A 23,073-nucleotide genomic window follows, 5' to 3' on the forward strand; every position below is an offset into this window, starting at 1 on the left:
GCTTCTATAGAAGACCACCTGAAACATCCAGTCTTGTGGGACTGAGCAATTACTAGATTCTTATATTTTCCATTTATTGCTAGCCATTGTTGGGTTACTTGGTTACTTGGACTGTAGCTTGTAAGTCATTCATATATGACTATATATATAATATTTATATAATTATATAATATTTTTAAGATATGTTATATATACCATATAGTATATTAATATTTACACATACAATATATTCACCTAAAAGTTCTGTGACTCTAGAGAACCCTGACTAATACAGCTGTTTGTTGCTACTTTGTGGGTTCTTCTTTTTCCTACCTTTTAGCTAGGTCAGTCCCATGTACAATTGCTCATTTTTGATTCAGTCTCTGGAAGCCTCAAAGGACCCAGGTTTGTTGATTCTCTGAGATTTCTTGTGGTTTCCTTGACTCCTTTGACTCTTACAATCCTTCCTCACCCTCTTCTACAGGATTCCATAAGCTCTACCAAATGTTTAGCTGTGGTCCTCTGAATCAGTTTCCATCAGTTACTGGGTGAAGTTTCTCTGACAATAGTTGGGCTTGGTACAAATCTATGAGTACAGAAGAATATATTTAGGAATCATTTTCTATTCTAGGTCTCTGAGCTATCCAGCCTCTCGGTCCTGGTCTTCCAGACAGTATAAAGAATGGTCTCCCTCTCATGAATTGTGTCTCAAGCTGGATGAGTCATTGTTTGGCCACTTCCACATTTGTTCTTCTACTTTTAGCCCAGATCATCTAACTCAAGACCCAGCTATACCACGCCTGGCATATACACAAAGGATACTCCACTATACCACAAGGACACTTCCTCAATCATGTTAACTGGTGCTTTATTCATAATAGATAGCCAGAAATGTGCTACTTAAAAGACAGCCAAATTGGTTTTAAGGAAAGGAGTTGCTGGGTTTTTATCTACACTGTCTACTTCTTCTTTATAATTGTCCTGAGTTAATTTATGAACCAAAACCGATGTTCTGCTGTAGCAAAAAGCTAATTTAAGTCTTCCCCCTACATCCCAACTTACACGTTCTTATCATAACATTTCTTTTCTTTCAAGATAGAAAAAAGTAATAATGTAGATTTAATGTGTCCTTAATGAAGCAGTACATATTACATATACTATCAATGAGAATCTGAATATATTTTTAATATTATCTAGCTGTGTATCAATATTTAGATCATATTTAGATTAAAGAATATTTTAACAGTTGTAATTTAAAATTTTTAAATTAACTCCTACTGGAATTTACATTACATGTAGAATAATATTTTAAAATTCTATACTAGAGCTAGCAAATGGCTTAGTGGGAAAGGGTGCTTGTCTAGAGATGAAAATCTTAGCTCTGTGCCAATAGCCCACAAGCTGATATGAGAAAACTGACTCCTGAGAATTGTGCAGGCAAAATTTATGCCAGTAACATACACACTGTCCCCTCAATAAAACTAAGAAAAAAATGGTAATCCATAAAACATGATTAGAAATGTTTCATACAAATACTTTTATTATGAAAATAAAGACCCACATAGATACTTTAATGGCATTTTTCTCTTCCGAAATTATAGCATAGTCACAATCTTACGAAATATCTGAAGGATAGACTGCTGTCCTTAGAACATGGAACCTCACAGATTCTCCAGTCCTATAGATTTAAACCAAAAACAGTGAGTAAATTTTCACATAAAAACTAGCTTATGGATTTTCATATTGCATGTTCAAATTAAAGAGTGTGAGTACAATGGATATTCCCTGCCTTACACTTCCTTCTGTGTGCCATAGGTATGGACAGAGCCACCATTCATGCAAGGACACATTTCCATGCAAGACTGCCAATCCGCCAGAGAAGAAAACAGCACGGAAAACTGGCTTATGAGTTCTTGATATAGAAAATCAATTTATCTAGTACTTGGTTGATACAGTACTTGAACAATATAACATGAAATGTGAATAATACATGAATAGTTAAAACCTCTTCAGAGGAATGCTTTAATTTGAGGAAAGTTCCATACATTGAAGGATACCTATTCTCTTTTCAAGTGCAACTGTTTCTTCACAAGAAATTGTTGTGATTAAATATAAATATAAGAATAAAGTAAAAATGGAAAATTGACTCAGGTTATTGGGTATTGCTAATAAAATTTGTGTGAAAGTAAAATGAGAGATAACTTGAAGACATTAAATTCATGTCTTCTAAAGTAAAAAACAGCACACAACAGGTAATTTGAAGTTTCTGGTGTAATCTATGTCAAATCATCAATGAATATAATTTTGACTCTAAATAGCTAAAGTAATGTATTTTGAATATTTAGTACAAATTTAAGTTAAATTTCATGATATGTTCTATAGTGAAATATCTAATTTATAGGATTCTGAGAAACAATTATCTATACTCTAGATAAAAAATACCAAAATTATATATTAGTGGCTGAAAGATGGATTTATGGGTAAAAATTCTAACCATCAAGATTAATGATTTAAATTGTTCTTTCTACTCCATACACATGCCATGGCATGCCATGTAAATTTGTTTGCATATGCATAGATACATATATACACATACACACAGAGGTAAATAAAAATATAATTTAAAAAATAGATTGAGTTCCATGCTTAATTGCATGGCCTAATGCACAAGCATACGTAGGCACCACTAACTGCCCATATTGCAATAAATATTTACACACATACACACACACACACACACACAGAGATATGCACGCACACACACATGCACATACACACACATATATGACACATGACATGAAGCTGAGAATGGTACATGTTGAAAAGATATAAGACAAGTTGGAGGAGATGAAGGGTAGATAGGAAATATTTTATTTTCTATATGTCTGAAATCCTCAAAAAATATAATAGACTTTACACTCTAAGAAATAGAGATAATCTTCCATGGCCTATGTCCAGTAACTAATAGGGAAACACTGTAGTGTCAAACTCTCCATGTTTTCACATTTCCATCTCAAATTCCTCTTTCAAGTGTGATCTTTCTATTAAGAGTCTCTGTGTGCTCTCTGTTCCCTAAGATCCAATTTCCCAATCTCATCTCCAGCTCAGCATCAAAAGACCTGAGTTAACTCTTCCGGGCCCCTTGGGGCCATCTCCTTATAACCTCACCTCCAAACCTGGCTCATTGCTTTATCCTAGTTCCTAACTCCAGCAGGAACCCTCTGCTAAACCAAATATCAGTCTTGAGAAAGTGAGCTTGGGTATCTGAAGAGCTTCACTTCTCCCTCTGTTTCCCCAGATCCAATCCCCCTGTTTTGTCTCCAGATCTGCAGCAGAATACCTGTGGTAGACTTTTCTGTGAATCCCAAACATGTTGGCCCTTCTAACCTTCCTCCCCCATAAAGTTCTTTGTCCCAGACCCAGACAGAAGCATGCATTCCCTACTAATCCAAGGGCTGCTCTTGCCAGGGCAACTCTGGATCATTTACAAGTGTCCTTCTACTCATCCAGATCCCAGATCCAATCCCTCGGGCTCATCCCCAGCTCCTTATCAGAAAACCTGGTGCAGTCTCCAGTTCCTCTCACCTCATCCCCAACATGTCACACAGATTCCCTCTTCCAACCTTTCTTCCCCAAACTCATCTTAGCATTCCAGTCTTTAAGCCTAGGCAGCAAATGACCAACAGTTCAGGTCACAGAAACAGGTAAGCAAAGTGAAGAGCTTCATTACTCCCTCCTATACTTGAAACCCAACTCCCTAGTCTCATCATCATCTCTGCAACAGAACCCTAGTGGGGGGGTCTTCCTTTTCACTCTGCCCACATAATCTTTGGATCCCACACACCCTTTGTCTTCTTAACCCCCATTTTTCCACTTTTTGCTTATTCCAGTCCCCAACTTCAGCTGGATCTCCCTCCTAACCCACAGAACATTCCTGCCAATAAATTAGATAGGCAGTCTGTAGATCTGCACTCCTTAGCATCCTCTAGAGTGCATCCACCTGTCTCACCCCAAAGCTATATCAGAAGCTGTGGGGTAACCTCTTCTCACTGCCTCCCCCATTCCAAGAAGACGGAAGAAGCACCTGGTTGAACATTTTATACTTCTCCATCCTTTGTGAATCTTGTGAGACACCTAACCTATTCCCATTGCTAAGTGCCAGCTCTCAATATATGCAGAAACCTATTTTAACCTGGAACCTCCAGTAGCTATAACTATCAGGTTCAAAGATAATTTCCTACCAGGCAACATACAGCGATCACATGCTCTGAGACTCCAAAGCAGAAAGACCAAAACCCTCACGTAATTAAGACAAACCTAGAAATCAGCAACTAGACATATATATTCATCCCAATCCACAATGTCTATATATCAGCATGATAACACAAACAATAATAGCCAGAGTAGTCTATCTCCAATAGAGGCCCTCTGTCCTACACAGAGGTCCCTGAATATCCCAACATATCTGAAGCACTAGAAAAAGACGTTAAGACACCCTTATGATCCTTGAACAGGAAGTAAGAAAGTCCTTTAGAGAAACCCAGGAAAATATAAACAATAGAAAGAAATGAATAAACCTGTTCAAGACCAAGAAGTGGAAATAGATAGAATCAGTAAAAGAAAAACCTAAGCTGTGGAAATTAAGGAAATGAAAACGTAAGTGCATCTAAAAGAATTACAGAGGCAACCTTTACTAACATAATAAAAGAGTTGCAAAAGAGTCTCTCTGGTTTATAATAGTAAAAGAAATTGATAAACCAGTCAAAGAAAGTGATAAATCTAAAGCAGTTCCTGACACAAAGCATCCAGAAATTCCAGGATATTACAAAAGAAGAGACACAGATCAAAGGCCCAGAAAATGTTTGCAACAATATCGTAGAAGAAAGTTTTCTAGCCTAAAGAAGGGTCTTGTAAGGGTACTAGAAGCAAATAGGCTCCAAATAGACAGGACCAGAAAGAAAAATCAGTTTGGAGCATGATTTAGAAAAAAACGATGGGACAAATGGGTAGGGAAAAATGTAAGTCTGCCTGGCATTAATCATAAAGAATTAACAAATAATATTCATAGCTGTATGGGAAAGACCAAGTAACATATAAAAACGGACGATCAGAATTACACCTTAGTTCAGAATGGGGACTCTAAAAGCCAGAAGGACTTTAACAGATGTCCTGCAAATTACAAAAGACCACAGAAGCCAGCTGATGCTACTATACCCATCAACATTTTCAATGAAAATAAAGAAAATAAGATGCTGCACGATAACATCAAATTTAAAAGTTGTCTACAAATCCAACACAATAGATGGTGCTAGTAGGAAAACTTCAACCTAAGAAGGTTAACTACATCCATGAAAATACAGAGATAAAAATTGTAAAAATAAATTAAAGTATCATTGTTTGTAGATGATATAATATACATATGTAACCCTCAAAATTCAACTGTGAACTCCTACAATTTATAAACACTTTGAGCAAAGTAGATAGATACTATATTAATTCAGTACCCCTCCTGTATACAAATAAAAATTAACTTAGAATGAAACTGGGAAACAGTTCCTTTCATAATAGCCACAAATCATGTAAAGTATCATGAGAGTAATTCTACTCAAGCAAATAAAAGACTTGTACTATAAAAGCCTACAAATTTCGAAGAGAGAAATTGAAGAAGATATCAGAAAATTAAAAGATCTCCCGTGCTCATGGATAGATAGGTAGGATACAGAAAGTAAAAATAGCCATCCTACTAAAAGCAATCCAAAGATTCAGTGCAATATCCATAAAATTTCAACACAGACTTTGAATGCCAATTTTCAGATTCACAAACAAACTTTCTCCTCCTCCCCTTCTTCCTTTCCTCCCTCCCTCCTTACCTCCTTCCCTTCCTATATAATATCTACCTACTTATCTATCTATCTATCTATCTATCTATCATCTATCTATCTATCTATCTATCTATCTATCTATCTATCTATCTATCTATCTATCTATCTCTAACACACACACACCTGTACACACACACACACCCGCACACGCACACACACCAGCACACACACACACACACATACACACACACACGAACACACACACACGAACACACACACGCACACACACACCTGCATGCACAAACACACACGCACACACACACATGCACACACACGCCACAGGCACATGCACACACACACACACATACACACACACACCTGCTCACACACACACATGCATGCACACACACACACACACACACAAAACTGGATAGCACAAGAACAACTGCTGGAGGCATCACAATGTCAACTTATATTACAGAGCCTTAGGAATAAAAACCAAATGACTTTGGCATAAAAACAGACAAGCTGCTCAATGGAATAAAACCGAAGACACAGACACAAATCCCCACTTGTACGGACACCTGCTTTTTGATAAATAGTCAAGAAACACACACTGGAAAGAAGAGAACATCTTCAACAAACAGTGCTACTTGAACTGAATGTCTGTGTATAGACATATGCAATTAAATCCATATTAGTCACTCTTCATACAACTCAACTCCAAAATGGATAGTACTTTTAATTTAAAACATAAAAACATACACACTGCACCTGATCAATGAGAATGGGAAGTCACAAGTTGTCTTGAACTCATTGGCACTGAATGGAACACAGCATGGGCTCTAGGATCAACAGTTAATACATAGGACCTCATGAAAATGATATCTTATGGAAATCAAAGGACACCCTCAGTGGGATACACAACAGTCTACCAACATCATATCCTATAGCAGAATAATATTCAAAATCTATAAATAATTCTAGAAGCTTCAAAAATGAACTTATAGAATACAGATATAATCAGAAAACTCTCTATAGAGGAAACTCAAATGCCTGGCAAACAAAGAAATGTTCACCATCTTGGCCATTAAAGAAATGCAAATCAAAATGATTTTAATATTCAATTGTAAAACTGTCAGAATGGCTAAGATGAATAACACAAGTGACAGGTCATACTGGTAATGATGTGGAATAAGAGAAACACTCCTCCATTGCTGGTGGGAGAATAAACCTATACAGTTATTATGGGAACCAATATGCCAGTTTCCTAGTAATCTGGGAATCAATCTACCTCAAGATCCAGCTATACCACCTTGAGCATAGACCCCAAGTTTGTTTCACCCTATCACATGTTTATTATAACTTTATTTAGAATAGTCAGAAACTGGAAACCACCTAGATACTTCTCAACTGAAGAATGGATAAAGAAAATTTGTTAATTTCAAACAATAAAGTATTACCCATCTGTTAAAAAAAATCTTGGAGGCAGGGGGGAGGAGGAATGGGATGAGGAACTATGGAAAGGCAGATCTAGAGCGGGGCAAAGACTGGAATGTAAAAATTAAAAGTAAAAAACATTTAAATGGAAAAAGAAGTGACATTATGGGTGCTGTAGAGATGGCTCATTAGTTTAGGACACTCATTACTCTCCTGAAAGTCATGAGTTCAATTCCCAACACCCATATGACAGTTCATAACTGTCTGAAGCTTCCCTCTGATGTACAGATGTGCATGCAGAAAAAGTACCCATATACATAAAACCCATAAATACATATACATCTTTAAAAATGACATCATGAAATTTGAAGGATTTTCTTATATATTATTATATTTTGTTTTGATGTGTTTGCTTGTTATATGCTTGAAATCTTGTCTTTTCTAATGAGAAGCAGGTAGGGAGCTCATCTGGAGGTGAGGGAGTGTGGGAAAAACTAAGAAAAGAAGAGGGAAGGAAACTATTCAGTACATGTTTTATAAGAAACTAATCTATTTCCAAGAAAAGGAAAAAATGATCTACACTATTTAAGACTTCACAAAAGTGAACATTTTGAAATATACTCATTAATCCTAACACATATTTTTTACGCTCATAATAAAAATTGTGGGAGTATATGAGACATTTTAAATGTAACGATTCAATATTATTGTTTTAACATTATAAATATAATATTCTATTGACAAAGGGAAAGCATTCAATTCTTACCCAATGAAGAAAACGTTTATTAATTAAGCTCTTCTTTCTTTTTGTGCCTTTGCAGCTTTTACATGTGTGGCTTTGCTGTCACTGATTTTTCCCTTTACCACATAATCATATATATGAATTGCATAAATGTTAAACAAAATTGTAAATAATTTAAAAGAAACCCCTGAAATTAAAACAAAATAATAGATGAAATGTAACTATATCATATTTAACAAAAGTTTTTGAATGAAAAATGGGATTTACCTAAAGGAAAGATACAGTTTATTTCAGAAGGTGCTAATTAATTCTCCATTTATGAAATACAATTGATATATTCTTATGTCACATTATATATTTTGACATGCTTACAAAATTTTTCATATTTATCATATAGCTCCCAAATGTAATGTTTGATAAATTAATGAGCTATGTAAAATTGCAAGTACATAAATAAATTATATCTTCAAACTTTAACTATTAATAGGAACTGAAATTGCTTAAAGCTTTATGTAGCATAATTGTTTGAAATATTGATCACTTTTACTACACGCAAATATTATTATAATTATTTTATAATTTTATTGATGTTGCAGTTTTTAACATTATAATGTATTACATAAAAATAAACTCCACAAATGAAACAACCTGTTAGAATCAAAATGTTGTAGTAAATCAATTCCATTTATCTAATACAGTCACTTCAAAAGACAAAAAACATTAAGACTTTTTCATATATGGACTGTGTTATCTGTCATAAGAAATATAATCTCAAAGACATAGTATCTGCAACTTACAAGTATTATTAACATGACAATTATAACTAGTGAATGAGTGTAATGAACCTTTGGAGACACAAAGTTTGAGAAAAAATGAGAAATTATTAAAAATATACTTAGTAGCTCTTTCAGGAAGAGTGGCGTGCTAGGAAAACTGTATCTGAACACAGTGGAAAATATCCGGATGGTGCACTAAATTTTTTATGTTTAATAACTAAAGAAATAAGGAATTAACATCCAAAGGACAGGAGAACTTCATGACAGTGATATGGGGTACATTTTCCACAAGAAATCAGGGCGAGACTTGGAAAACCACACATTCACCCAAGAAGAATCTGTGAGAGAACGTAGCATTCTGTTGTAGTCTTACAAAGACTGACATGGAATGACTGCCTAAAACAGAATGCAAAGAAATACCAAGAGATGTGTTTAATATTGAGAGGGAAATACTCAAACAACCAAACAGCAATGGTATGGCATTGGCAGCATCTTGTTTGTTTGTTTTGGTTTTTCAATTGGTGAAAATCCTTTGCATTCTATGTAGCAGTATACAAAGAATACTAATATTACAAATGATTGAAGACTAGATGATTAGCCCTTTGAAATGTGTTTCTGTAAATACAGCATGAAATTTTTCTGTATTCTAGGATTTAATTCACTAGAACATTCTGTATATGCTTTTTCTAGCTAGGTTTTTAAATTATCTAATGTATTTAAATCCAAAACATTAACCCCCTTCCTGGTACACCCTCCATGAGTTCTTCCCTCTCCACCCCCTCCCCTTTGTTTATGAGAGGGTTCTCCTGCACCCACCCACCCACCCATTCCCACTTTACCCCACCAGCATCCCCGCTTCTTTGGGGCATCAAGTCTCTACAAGATTACATGCATCCTTTCCCACCGAGGCCAGACAAGGCAATCTGCTTACATATATATATATATATATATATATATATATATATATATATATATATATATATATATATGTGTGTGTGTGTGTGTGTGTGTGTGTGTGTGTATGTATATTGTTTGTGTATGTATATGTATGTGTATATGTATGTATGTGTATGCGTATGTGTATGTATGTGTACGTATGTGTGTGTGTATATGTATGTATATGTATATGTATGTGTATGTGTTTGTGTATGTGTATGTGTATGTGTATATGTATATATATATGTATATAACTGGGGCCACAGACCAGATAATATATGCTCCTTGGTTAGCAACTTAGCCTCTGGGAGTTCTGAGGGGTCCGGTTTAGTTGAATCTATTGCTCTTCCTATGGGATTGCAATCCCTTTCAACTCCTTCAGTCCTTTCCATGGGGTTCCTAGACTTCAGTCCTATGGTTGGCTTTAAGAATCTGTCTCTGTCTGAGTCAGCTGCTGGTAGAGCCCTTAGAGGACAGACATGCTCTTGTCTGCAATGACAAAGTGGTATCAGTAATAGTGTTGGGTGCCTGCCCATGGGATGGATCCCAATTTTGGCCAGTCACTGGATGACCTTTCTTTCAGTCTCTGCTACAATTTTGTTCCTGACTTCCTTAAGACAGTAACAATTCTGGGTCAAGAATTTTGAAAATGGGTGGGTGGTTCCATTGGGAGTCATGTCTATTTACTGGAGGTGGTCTCTTCCTGTTCTATCTCCTCCTCCCTGTTGGGCATTTCCGCTAAGGCCATCCCCATTGGATTCTGGGAGCCTCTCAGATCCCTGGTGTTTGGGGCTTTCTAAAGGTTTCCCTATCCCCAACCCCACACTGCTGTATATTTCAGTTCATTCTCCTGGTCTTCTGGGCATCCCTCCTGTCTTTTTCCATTGAGAATTCTCTGGTTAGCTCTGTATCCCATTTTTTAATTGGGTTATTTGGTTTTCTGAAGTCTAACTTAATTGAATTCTTCATATACTTTAGATATTAGCACAGTATCTGACATAGGGTTACTGAAGATGTTATCCCAAACTGCAGCTTGCCATTTTGTCTTATTGACAGTGTCCTTTGCCTTACAGAAGCTTTTTAGTTTCATGAGGTCCCATTTGTCAATTTTTGATCTTAGAGCCTGAACCACTGATGTTCTCTTCAGTAAATTTTTCCCTGTACCAATATGTTTAAGGCTATTTCCCATTTTCTTTTCTATTAGAGCCAGTGTATCTGACTTTATGTGGAGGTCTTTGATCCACTTAGACTTGATCTTTGTCCAGGGTGATAAATACGGATCAATTTGCATTCTTCTACATACAGACTGTCAGTTAGACCAGCACCATTTTGAAGTTGCTTTCTTTTTCCACTGGATGATTTTGGCTTCCTTGTCAAAGATCAAGTGTCCATAGGTCTGTGGGTCTTTTTCTGGGTCTTCAATTCTCTTCCACTGATCTACCTGTCTGTCTCTGTGCCAGTCCCATGCAACTGTTATTACTCTTGCTCTGAAGTACAGCTTGAGTTCAGGGATGGCGATTCCACCAAGAAGTTCTTTTGTTGTTGAGAATTGTTTTCAATATCTTGATTTTTTCCTGTTATTCCATATTTAGGTGAGAATTGCTCTTTCTGTGTCTGGGAAATAGTGAGTTGGAATTTTGCTTGAGAATGCATTGAACTTGTGAGTTGCTTTTGGTAAGATGATCACTGATATATGGTCATGGGAGATCTTTCCATCTTCTGAGATCTTCTTCAATTTCTTATTTCAGGGGCTTGAAGTTCTTGTCATATAATTCTTTCACTTGACTGGTTAGAGTCACACCAATATATTTTGTATTATTTGTGACTACTGTGAATGGATATAAAATTAACTCAATCAATAGCCATCTTTTATATAAAGGATAAATGGGCCAAGAAAGAAATTAGGGAAACAACATCTTTCACAGTATGACAAGAATTTTCTCTTCCAATATAATCTATTTGCTGTTCTGTAGGCTTTCTGTGCTTTTATAGCCATTTCTTTCTTTAGAATAGGGAAGTTTTCTTCTATAATTTTATCGAAGATATTTTCTGATTGTTCGAATTGGGAATCTTCTTTCTCTTCTATTCCTATTATTCTTAACTTTGGTCTTTTCATTGTGTCCTGAATTTCCTGGATGTTTTGGGTTAGGAGCTTTTTATGCTTTGTAATTTTTTGACACGTGTCAATATCTTCTATGATATTATCTATGTGTAAGATTCTCTCTTCTATCTCTTGTATTCTGTAGTTTTTCTTCTTTTTCTTAGGTTTTTTTCCACGTGCAGGGTTGCCTGCAGTTATGATTTCTTTATTATTTATTTTTCCATTTTTAGGTCTTGTACCATTTTGTTCAGTTCCTTCCCCTGTTTGATTATGCTTTCCTATATTTCTTTAACAGATTGACTTGTCACCTCTTCTACTTGTTTGGTGGTGCTTTCTTTGAAGGGAGTTATTTATATCTTCCTTGAAGGCCTCTATCATCTTCATGAGATGGGTTTTTAGGTCAGAATCTTACTTTTCAAGTGTATTAAGTATATTCTGGTCTTGCTGTGGTGGGAGAACTGGTTTCTGATGGTGTCAAATTACACTGGCTTCTGTTGTTTATGTTCTTGTGCTTGCCAAGTGGTTATCTCTGTAATCTGACCTGGGTGTCTTTGACTGGAGACTGTTCTTGCTTGAAAGCAGTTAGAGGTCTGTGTCATGGGTTCCAGCGGGCCTCCAGAAAGTGCTCTCTCGGGTTAGCAGATGATTCCTATGAGCCCGGTTAGAGCAGACCTCCTGTGTCTCTGGTTATGGCAGAACTCCTGGGAGACACACAGGCTGTTGGTTTTGGAACAGGGGCAGTAGCACCCGATCTTCCCTAGGTGGAGTTGTAGACCAGATGAAAGATATGGCTCCAGCAGAGCAGAGAGGTCTGGTGTCTGCTGGGCTCTCTGGTGGTCCCAGCTGGGTCAGGTATTGGGGCAGAGGTCTCCCCTGTGTTCCTGGTTACAGCAGACGTCCTGGGAGTCAGACAAGCTGTGAGGTATGAGAGAGGGGCAGGCATATCACCCTCAATGTGCCCCCTCTATCTGTTTTAATTAAGAATTTCAGTGGAATAAAAGGCAACAGAATGGAAAGGCTTTGTATGTTTATAGCTTGGTTAGGAAAGAGCAAAACAACATGTTTAGAAGAACAAAATATATGTGTGGCCCAGTAAGCACTTACTAATGAGATTGCTGTGACTAAACAGGAGTGTTAATTGTGCATCTAAACGATGAGCAAAGTCCCTCAGGATGTCACATATTCATCACCATGGTATACAATACAGTCAAACTTCTAATGCATAAATATCCGATCTGTAGCAATCCATCGCTGACCGCCAAGATCTATGACCTTCTCCTAACGTAAATATAACCATCCCATCCTCACAGTGCAAAGGGACCTGCAACATCCCTGCAAAGTCTGAATGCACATGTTTATCTGAGACTCATGGAGAGCACTTTCAGATATGAGCTCTTCTTTAAGCATCTTGAGCCCAGCACCCACAGTTCAAATCGACCTTGCAACATCCTCCTCTATGTTCCTAGTAATATGGTCCATTAAGTGCCACTTAAAAACATTCCACTGCTTTCTTTTTTTCTTACATTTTTGTTAAATTGGCTCTTTCTTTCTTTCTTTATATATTTCTTTCTTTCATCCTATTTTTTTTTACAATTTTGAAAAAAGTTTATGATTACAAAGAGCAGTAAATTTAACAATCTGCTTTTGACAAGCCAAAACTGGCAACATGTGGTACTTAAGGTTGGGACTTTTGGGGAAACGGAATACTCACACTTTAAAAAAAAATCATTACATTTGTTTACATTTCAAATGATACCTCTGGTCCAGGTTGTTGTTGTAAAATTATAAAAAATAAAACACTTGTCTTTTATCCCACTAGATCCGGCACCGCAGTGGCCCAAGATATCTGCTGGTTATTTTAATCTCAGTCAGCAAAGTCTCTCACCTGCTCTGCTCCATCCCATATAACACTGCCGATGGCCTCTCTCTGAGCCTGGCAGCCATCTCTCTCCCCATCCAGGTCCCAAGGCAGGTTTCCATGCCAGAAACACACATCCCAACTCCATGGCAGCCCAGACTAACTGCTTCATACTCTCTCAAATCTACACATGAAAGAACACACAACACAATAACCTTTGACCCAATTGATAAGATATAACTGCCCACCTAGACATACAAAGCCCAGCACACATCCATCCCTTAAGAGCATTCATAACAGCCTGTAAAGGTACAGCGTGGAATCATAACGTCAGCTTCCATTTCCTCCCTCCACAGCTTCTCTCTCTGTCCCTCCTGTCTTTTCCTCCTTTCCATTCCAGTCTCCTCCTCTTCAAACTTTTCTCCATCCCATCCTTCCTTCTCATCCAATGACAGGCCTCCTCCTATCCTGTACCTGAGCTCACCTGTATTTTACAACTTAAATGGGGAGAAGGTTCTGGTGAAGTCGCCTGAGTCCTGAGTAGTGACTAGGCAGCCATCCTTGGGGCAGCGGAAAACAAAGAAACAAGGAAGTAGAAATTGTCTATTTCTTATTTACATTTCAAATGTTATTCCCTTTACTGGTTTCCCTGTCCATCAGCCCCCTAACCCTTCCCTCTCCCCTTCTATATGGGTGTTCCCTTCCCCATCCACCTCCCTTCATTACCTACCTCCCGCAACAATCCCCTACACTGGGGGTCCAACCTTGGCAGGACCAATGGCTTCCCCTTCCATTGGTGCCCCAACAAGGCCATCTTCTGCTACATATGCAGTTGGAGCCTAGGGTCAGTCCATGTATAGTCTTTGGGTAGTGGTTTAGTCCCTGGAAGCTCTGGTTGGTTGGCATTGTTGTTCATATGGGGTCACAAGCCACTTCAGCCTTCTCTGTCCTTTCTCTAATTCCTCCACTGGGGGTCCTGTTCTCAGTTCAGTGGTTTGCCTCTGACATTCACCTCTGTATTTGCTGTATTCTGGCTGTGTCTCTCAGGAGATATCTATATCCAGCTCCTGTCAGCATGCACTTCTTAGCTTCATCCATCTTATCTAGTTTTGGTGTCTGTATGTGTATGGGCCACATGTGAGGCAGGCTCTGAATGGCTGTTCCTTCAGTTTCTGCTCTAAACTTTGCCTCCCGATCCCTCCTAAGGATATTTTTGTTCCCCTTTTAAAGAAAGAGTGAAGCATCTGCATTTTGGTCATCCTTCTTGAGTTTCATGTGGTCTGTGCATCTTGGGTAATTCGAGCATTTGAATATCCAAATTATCCACTTATCAATGAGTGCATACCATGTGTGTTGTTCTGTGATTGGGTTACCTCACTCAGGATGATATTTTCTAGTTCACTCCATTTGCCTATGAATTTCATGAAGTCATTGTTTTTGATAGCTGAGTAGTACTCCATTGTGTAGATGTACCACATTTTCTGTATCCATTCCTCTGCTGAAGGGCATCTGGGATCCTTTCAGCTTCTGGCTATTATAAATAAGGCTGCTATGTACATAGTGGAGCATGTGTCTTTGTTGTATATTGGAGCATCTTTTGGGTATATTCTCAGGAGAGGTATAGCTGGGTCTTCAGGTTGTGCAATGTCCAATTTTCTGAGGAACCTCCAGACTGATTTCCAGAGAGGTTGTACCAGTCTGCAATCCCACCAACAATGGAGGAGTGTTCCTCTTTCTCCACATCCTCATCAGCATCTGCTGTCACCTGAGGTTTTGATCTTAGCCATTCTGACTGGTGTGAGGTAGAATCTCAGGGTTGTTTTCATTTGCATTTCCCTGATGACTAAGGATGTTCAACATTTTTATAGGTGCTTCTCAGATAATTCAACACACCTCAGCTGTTTGTTTAGCTTTATACCCCATTTTTAATAGGGTTATTTGGCTCTCTGGAGTCTAACTTTGTGAATTATTTGTATATGTTGGATATAAGCCCTCTGTCAGTTGTAGGACTGGTAAAGATCTTCTCCCAATCTGTTGGTTGCTGTTTTGTCCTAATGACAGTGTCCTTTACCTTACTGAAGCTTTGCAGCTTTATGAGATCCTGTTTGTTGACAAATGGAATCTACTGCTTTCTTAACCAAAAGTCCTAAATCCACATTCCTCCAAACAAAAGTCTGGTCAGAGCTGTCAGAGCAATGCTCTAGTCTCTGGTAACCACTTCTCTTTTAGTTAGGACTTTATTGCTCATAAGAGACACCAAGACCCACAGAAACTCATAGAAAAAATTCCATCGGCACTTGTTTACTCTATCTGAGACTTAGTCAATTATTAGATGACAGAAAGCACATTGGCCTTCAGGCAGACATGGTCATGGAAAAGGAACTATATTTTGAGCTGTAGGCAGCAGGGGAACGCATGCTACACTGGGTATACATAGACTGAGTACAGGAAGTCGTAAGCCTGCCTCCACAGTAATACTTTCTCCAGAAGGGCCACACCTACTCCAAAAGTCATTCCTGATGAACCAAGCAGTCAAACACATGAATCTAAGGGGTGATACTTATTCAAACCACTGTACAACTGTCAAGTTTTTATTCAAATATCTCTAACATTTAACACTGTAAACCTAAACAAAAACTCATAAGAAAATCTTAATTTAAAAGTAAATGAGGGGTTGGGGATTTAGCTCAGTGGTAGAGCACTTGCCTAGCAAGTGCAAGGCCCTGAGTTCGGTCCCCAGCTCCGATAAAAAGAAAAAAAAAGTAAATGAATTAACAAATTAAAATTATATTATCACCTGTTCTTAAAATATAACGCAAAACACTAGCATACATTTAACATAATAATGCAAATATTTACATAATTTCTGTAGTTCATGTATATGAAATACTTCCTACACAATTATATATGTCTTTATTGTCAAAGTACTTATTCATAGTTAATTATTACCATGGTGTAAGCAATTGAAATTTCAAAAAACTACTGCATTTGTTTAAATTGATACAATTCATATCACTTACAAATTCCAATAAATACATGGACTAGTTTTGTCTTATTATAGATCCAACACTTTTCTCTGATTCCACATGCATTGATGTCCCAGAATTTACAAGCTACTGATGATGCAGTTCCAAACAATGCTGGTTCAGGGACGGATGCTGTAAAAGGGTCAATGATTATAAGTTATTCATGAAAAAAGTTAGAATAATTTCTTCTCAACACACATTCACACACACACACACACACACATGTACAATATTCTAAACACATTATTTAAAATCTGTAATAGACTTTTATTACTTCTCTCAACAACCCTGGCCATCAATATCCTGATCCTTGCATGTATACCAATATTAGTAGTTTATAATTATTTTAGATTTCTGTCCATGGTATTATTTATAAGATATCCTAAAGTAGATTTTGAATTTTGGGGAAATATTTAGCAGAACTATTTAGAACAAAATAACGAAATTACATGATTTTGTGACTCCCACTATCTTTAGAGATATAACTATGAGAAGTTTAGTGACTGAAATGACTTCATAATATTATGTGATGGCATTCTTTTGACTATATTTCTATAGAATGCTTCTCATATCCCTAGAAAATATATTTCAAGATTATCCAGTGGGTGTGTGAATCTGTATGTGGCACTAACCTGTGTGCATGCTCGCACACACACACACACACACACACACACACACACACAGATTTTTAGTTCAATGTATTGCTATCACTTAAATTAAAACACATTTTCTATTCATGTCTTTTAATTTAGCTTAAAAACTAGTGAGATTTTATAGATCATCTGTTATTCTAAGTTCTGGCTTACACAACCATTATTGCTACTGTCATTCATCTCATTCCCATTTGCTTAAAATCATAGCACCCTGTATTTCCCTCTGGGTTTCATATAACGTAGTTTTATCATTCCCTTTTATATACTTTTACTGACATTGCAAGACCATTGCCCCCCATGTAACTTCTTCATGAAGGCTTCATTTTCTCTAAGGATTCCCCTGGCCCTTTTTTCTGAAGCTCTGTTTTCACTCCCTGCCCAAACCCTTCTGTTCCCTATATTCCCTCTCTCTACTTTTATGTCACCTATACTATATCATCACCCTTAGCCAAGTGCATCCTATCAATCAAAGGGGCATTTCCAGTTTCAACATGTACTTTGTATTAAAAATACAAAATGATCAGACACTAGGATCCACATATGAAAATGAATATACAGAATATGGGTGATGCCACTCAATATAATTCCTCTTGGTTATGTACACTTGCCTGCAAGTTTTTCAATGTCATATTTTCTTTAATGGTAAGTGATATTATACGCTGTATATGTCTGCATTATTATGGTCCACTCATCAGCTGATGACTATCTAAGTTGCTTCTGTTCCTAGCTATAATGCAAAATAAAAATCAATGAGCATGAATATGCGAGATTCTCTGGAATAAGGTATTAATTCCTTTGGTTATATGTCCATGTACAGTATAACAGGATCATGTGGTGAGAATTATTTCAGAGTTTGAACAGAGGTACACTATTATTACAAAAAAAATGCTGTTCTTTGGACAACTATAGTATCAAATGAAAATCTCAGTGTTTGAGGGAGGTTCTAGAAGCCCCTGAAACAATATAGTCTACTGTCATTGATCATAGTGTCATTATCTACAACTAGATAATGAGACCTTATTACTTATCATCACACACTTTGGTTACATAGCGCTGGGGTCGCTACTGCAGACTAACTGAGGAGTAAACCAGAGTACTCTCCATGGTCAGACCCTACTACAGCACAGACCTTTCAGGCAGTACATGATTCACTAATGGAGAGACTGTGTACAAGGACAGCCAATCCCTTTTCTTGATTGAACCAGAGAACTGCTCTGCAGGAGGAAATCCATTAGTACTTCTATAAATATGGTAAAAAAAAACTATGACTAGGGAAATATTTCACAGAACACATTTCATTTAGGGACTTCAGAAACATACAACAAAAATATGCAATTTCTTTGCACAGGTGAATGCATTGCATGATCTTTCAGTGTAACTTGTGTGTAATGATACTCCAGCTTCAAATGCAAGGCTTCAGCTAACACAATATCATTGATGAATACTTTGCTTTACAGGATGGCTTTTATTTTACCTAATTTTTCTCTGTATTCAATTGGGTCCTAATTATCTCAGAACAATCTCACAGTCATTTTTTTGTATAATTCTAAATTATTATTTACCTTTAAGTGTAAATATAGATGCAATTTTACATATTAAAAATGAACAACTTGGTATATTGAATGTAGCTGAAATAACATACCAGTAAATTTCGTAATTGCAACTGTCAGGCCCAGGCCAAGTGAACTGAAATTGGCAGGTACACTTCTGAAAGCAAATAGCAACGATATCTATGAGTGACATGTGCTCAGTTTATGTTTTTAAATGCATATATTATGCTTCACTTATACACAAATATTCAGCTGGTTCAGAAAAATTCAATTTGTCCTAAGAACATGGTGTAAATCTACCCATTTTCTCTTTATATAACCTGACATGTAAAAACCCAAATAACTTTACACCAATTAAATAAGGAGACACTCACCCACATTGATGCAAACAAATCTAATTGAGCAAGACACACAGAAAGAACTTACCTTATGTTTTCCCAAGAGAAAACGTTATGGATCAAGTTTGCCCTTTCCTGAAACAACTTAGCTCTTTTTAGCTCTCACATTTACTTTCCTTCCTCTGTCAGGCATGGTATTGCTTAGAGTCTATTTCAGCATCGTTAAGTCTACTCTGAATTTTTCTAGTTTGCTCTTTCTGGTGGATTCTGCACTCCATAAATTATATCAGTAAGTCTACACGCCACATTCTGGCTTTTGACTGGGTTCTCACTAAATGGCACTGTGAATGAAGAAGACAGCTTAAAGTCATTCTTTACTTTCAGGTTTCTGCCCACGGTTACTTGGGGTGATTGAGTTCCACAGAGGGCTCTCTCTCTCTCTCTCTCTCTCTCTCTCTCTCTCTCTCTCTCTCTCTCTCTCTCTCTTTCTGTTTCTCTCTCTGTCTCTCTGTCTCTCTGTCTATGTCTCTGTCTTTCTGTCTCTCTCTGTCTCTGTCTTTCTCTGTCTCTCCATCTCTCTCTCTCTCTCTCTCTCTCTCATTCATTCCCTGCAGAGCACGGGATAGCACACTATACAATGGCATTCCTCACAGACAGCCTACATTTGGTTGTAGCTTTATTCAACTTGAATCATTCTAACTTCTGTGTTTCCCCCTCTTCTATTTGGTACCCTTATTATAGTCACAACTCCAAATTAAAATGAATAAAAGAATAACTTTATGTCATTTAGATAAGAAGACACTCACCCACATAATACAAACAAATCTAATTGAGCAAGCCACACAGAAAGATATCCTTACAGATAGATACATTCATTTTCTGAATATTTATTTTTTATAACATTCTGAAATTTGTTATATCAGGGACATCCTGGGCATTTTCTTTATCTTCTACATCAGTTCCAGAGCAACTTAGTCTTATCACCTTTTATGCAATGTTGATCAATGTAGTGTCCTCATATTCTGAGTAGAATTACATACAAAAAAATTATGATGTTTGTAAATTCTGAGGTGTTCTTCATATTTCTTCTTGTTTTCTTTTGAACAAAGAATCACTGAATCATCCAGACTTGCTTCAAACGCATGATGTTTCAGCTTCAGTACTCAGTGTTGGGAATAACACATTTGTTTGTTATTCCCTATAAACTTTATTGTGAACATAATAGCTGAAATTCCAGTATAGCTTCAATTTTTACATATGCAATTTCAAACTTTTCTATTTTGTTTATCTCAAAGCTTACAAAAAATGTGTGTGCATGGAGGCATGCCACGCTTTCTTCACTTTAATAACCAATAAAAGTGAGAAGACTCAAAGTCACATTTCTGGAATATAATTCCCTCCCCCCTCTCTCTGCTTAGTACATTTCCTTGGTTATTTCACATCAATTTTAATGAAGTCATATTTTTACTAAAAATGTATTCATATGTGTGTTTATGAATGAGACAAAGAGGGTGTGTGTGGGCGCGTGTGTGTATCAGAGAGAGAGGGGGAGGGGAGGAGAGAAAAGGGAGGGAGAGGGGAAGAGAAAGAGGGAGGGGGGAGGGAGAGGGAGGGAGAGGAGAGGGGAGGGAGAGGGAGGGAGAGGGGAGAGGGAGAGGGAGAGGAGAGGGAGGGAGAGGGCAGGAAGAATACTGCAGAGCACAATGGAAATCTTTCTAGATGTGGTATTTTTTTTCCTCTACCATGTGAGTACGAAGGAATTGACTTGAGGCCCACAGACTTAGCAAGTGTCTGTACTCACTGAGACATTTCATCAACTCAACTGTGGTTTTTATCCCCCTTTTCTTTTCCTTGAATATTTTATTCAAGTTAATAGAATTATTCTTTTAGTTGCACAAATGAGAAGTCCGAGTATGATCCTGGATCATATTATATCTAACTTACAACTCTCACCCTTTTAACATAGACAAATACTTCACAAACATACTCTCTGAAACTGTCTCTAAATATTATTTCACCCTCTCTTTCTGTTTTCTCCACTTTTAATTCCATTTCTATACTATCTTCAAACTACCCTACCAAGATATGTGTCTGACTGCACCCCAAACCCTGGAGAAGCTAAGCAGAAGGGAAACATGTTGAAGGCCATCTTGGGTGATATAGGAAGACCCTATCCACCAAATACAAAACAAAATAAAATACAGGAACTACCACTACCACAAATAAAAAACAAAGTATGTATTTCATCATTTTCTCATCTTTTGTAGAGAAATTTATTATGCATATTGTGTGTTATGACCAAATCCTCCCCTATTTTTCTTCCCCTCCAATTGCTTCTCATCTCATCTCCTACTTTTTTCCATAATTCATATATATATATATGTATATATATATATGCTAGAATATTCTATAATTTCTCTCTGTACATTTACTCCACAACTAACTAAGACCCTAAGACCATGCCAGATTAAGCTATTGTTTATTTTTTTCTTTTTCTTGTTGGTCAGCCTCCCTGGAATAGTTAAGTCACAGGCAGACTTGTTAAGCACTTGACAGAGTAAGTATAGAATAATGCCATTTTCTTATGTTTCCAGAGTAAAATAGGACTTGAGGTGTCCTTAGCATATTCTGAATGAGCACATGAAGGACAATTGTTGCATCATTTCAGAATGATAAATTGAAACTGTAAAAGTTACTGTACATCTTTGTGGATGACATTTATGTTTTCTTATGGCCCAGCTTTAATGTGAAATTACAGTTAAGTACCTATACCAGTGAGTCAAATTTACACTCATATCAATGATAAAATTTAAAATTTTCTTGTCTGTGTATTCGTCGTGTATATTCTACAAGGTAAATATAATCAAAGGCTTCTTTTAAATTTATATTGTTTAATGGTGCATAGATACCTATATTTGATATATGGAGAACAATACATGCAATTCTAAAATTGTGCACATTAAATTAAAGTGAGACTAACTGTAGCATCTGTACATGTTATACAAAAACAATTAAAGGGAAAAACTATACATTGACATAAATTTCAACAATATAAATATTTTCTCTTTATATTTCTACTGCAAAACACAGGAAATTATTTGCTGTAAAAATCTGAACTATTTCTAAATCTATCATTCTTATGCATTAAGTATTGAATAATTTTGAAAATTACATACTTACTGAAGGATAATCAGGATGATGGGTGTACTACACATAGTAGAAAACACAGTTGCAGAAAAGTAAAAGGCAAAAAACAAAGGTAAAGTAAGACAGTTGCTATTACATGTTCCATCAGTAGCATCAATAAAGTGACCATCGGCATCTGAAGTGGTCAATCCTTCTTTAATGCAAGAACAATTGTAGTATGTCTATTAACATTGAAACAAAACAGTATTTCAGGAAGATTCAGGAGACAATAGCCTTATTATGACAAGAATAAAAACTAAATTATTTTCTAACAGAGACTTTCAAGGATTTTGTTTGCTTTTGCTTTTATAACATTTTCTTTGGTGATATTAAAATATAATCTCATTTTCCCCTCCCTTTCCTCTTCTTAAAGCCTTCTATGTGTCTCTATTTTAAATTTGTAACCCCTTCCTCTTTAATTGTTTTATGCATTGTTTTGTACCCAGAAACACACATGAATGCAAGTTTCTCAGTCTATGTAATATTACTTGTATGTACAATTTATGTCTGACCATTTGGTATTGGATAAGCAGTCGGTGTGCTCTTTGTGAAGTAATCTGTTTTTTCTTTGTTTGTTTGTTTATTTGTTTTTTATTCTCAGCATTTCTTTATGAAGGCTTCACCATGTAGCCTTGAACTCATGTAAGTCTGTCTGCTTCTGTATCC

General features: G+C 36.7%; 1 protein-coding gene across 1 annotated transcript in view; it reads right to left on the reverse strand.

Annotated features, from left to right (window-relative positions):
* Nucleotides 1-1,606: 1,606 nt before the first annotated feature.
* Nucleotides 1,607-23,073, reverse strand: part of LOC116900614 (solute carrier organic anion transporter family member 6A1-like) — a 73,825-nt gene continuing 52,358 nt past the window's right edge. Inside the window, exons 10-14 of the mRNA XM_032902333.1 lie at nucleotides 22,402-22,589; nucleotides 18,976-19,040; nucleotides 16,675-16,812; nucleotides 8,008-8,170; nucleotides 1,607-1,657 (exon numbers count right to left, since the gene is read on the reverse strand). Coding sequence (XP_032758224.1) covers nucleotides 8,031-8,170; nucleotides 16,675-16,812; nucleotides 18,976-19,040; nucleotides 22,402-22,589 — 531 coding nt within the window. The 3' untranslated portion in view covers nucleotides 1,607-1,657; nucleotides 8,008-8,030. The remainder of the gene's footprint in view (nucleotides 1,658-8,007; nucleotides 8,171-16,674; nucleotides 16,813-18,975; nucleotides 19,041-22,401; nucleotides 22,590-23,073) is intronic.

Source organism: Rattus rattus, chromosome 5, assembly GCF_011064425.1.
Source record: "Rattus rattus isolate New Zealand chromosome 5, Rrattus_CSIRO_v1, whole genome shotgun sequence".
Taxonomy (NCBI): domain Eukaryota; kingdom Metazoa; phylum Chordata; class Mammalia; order Rodentia; family Muridae; genus Rattus; species Rattus rattus.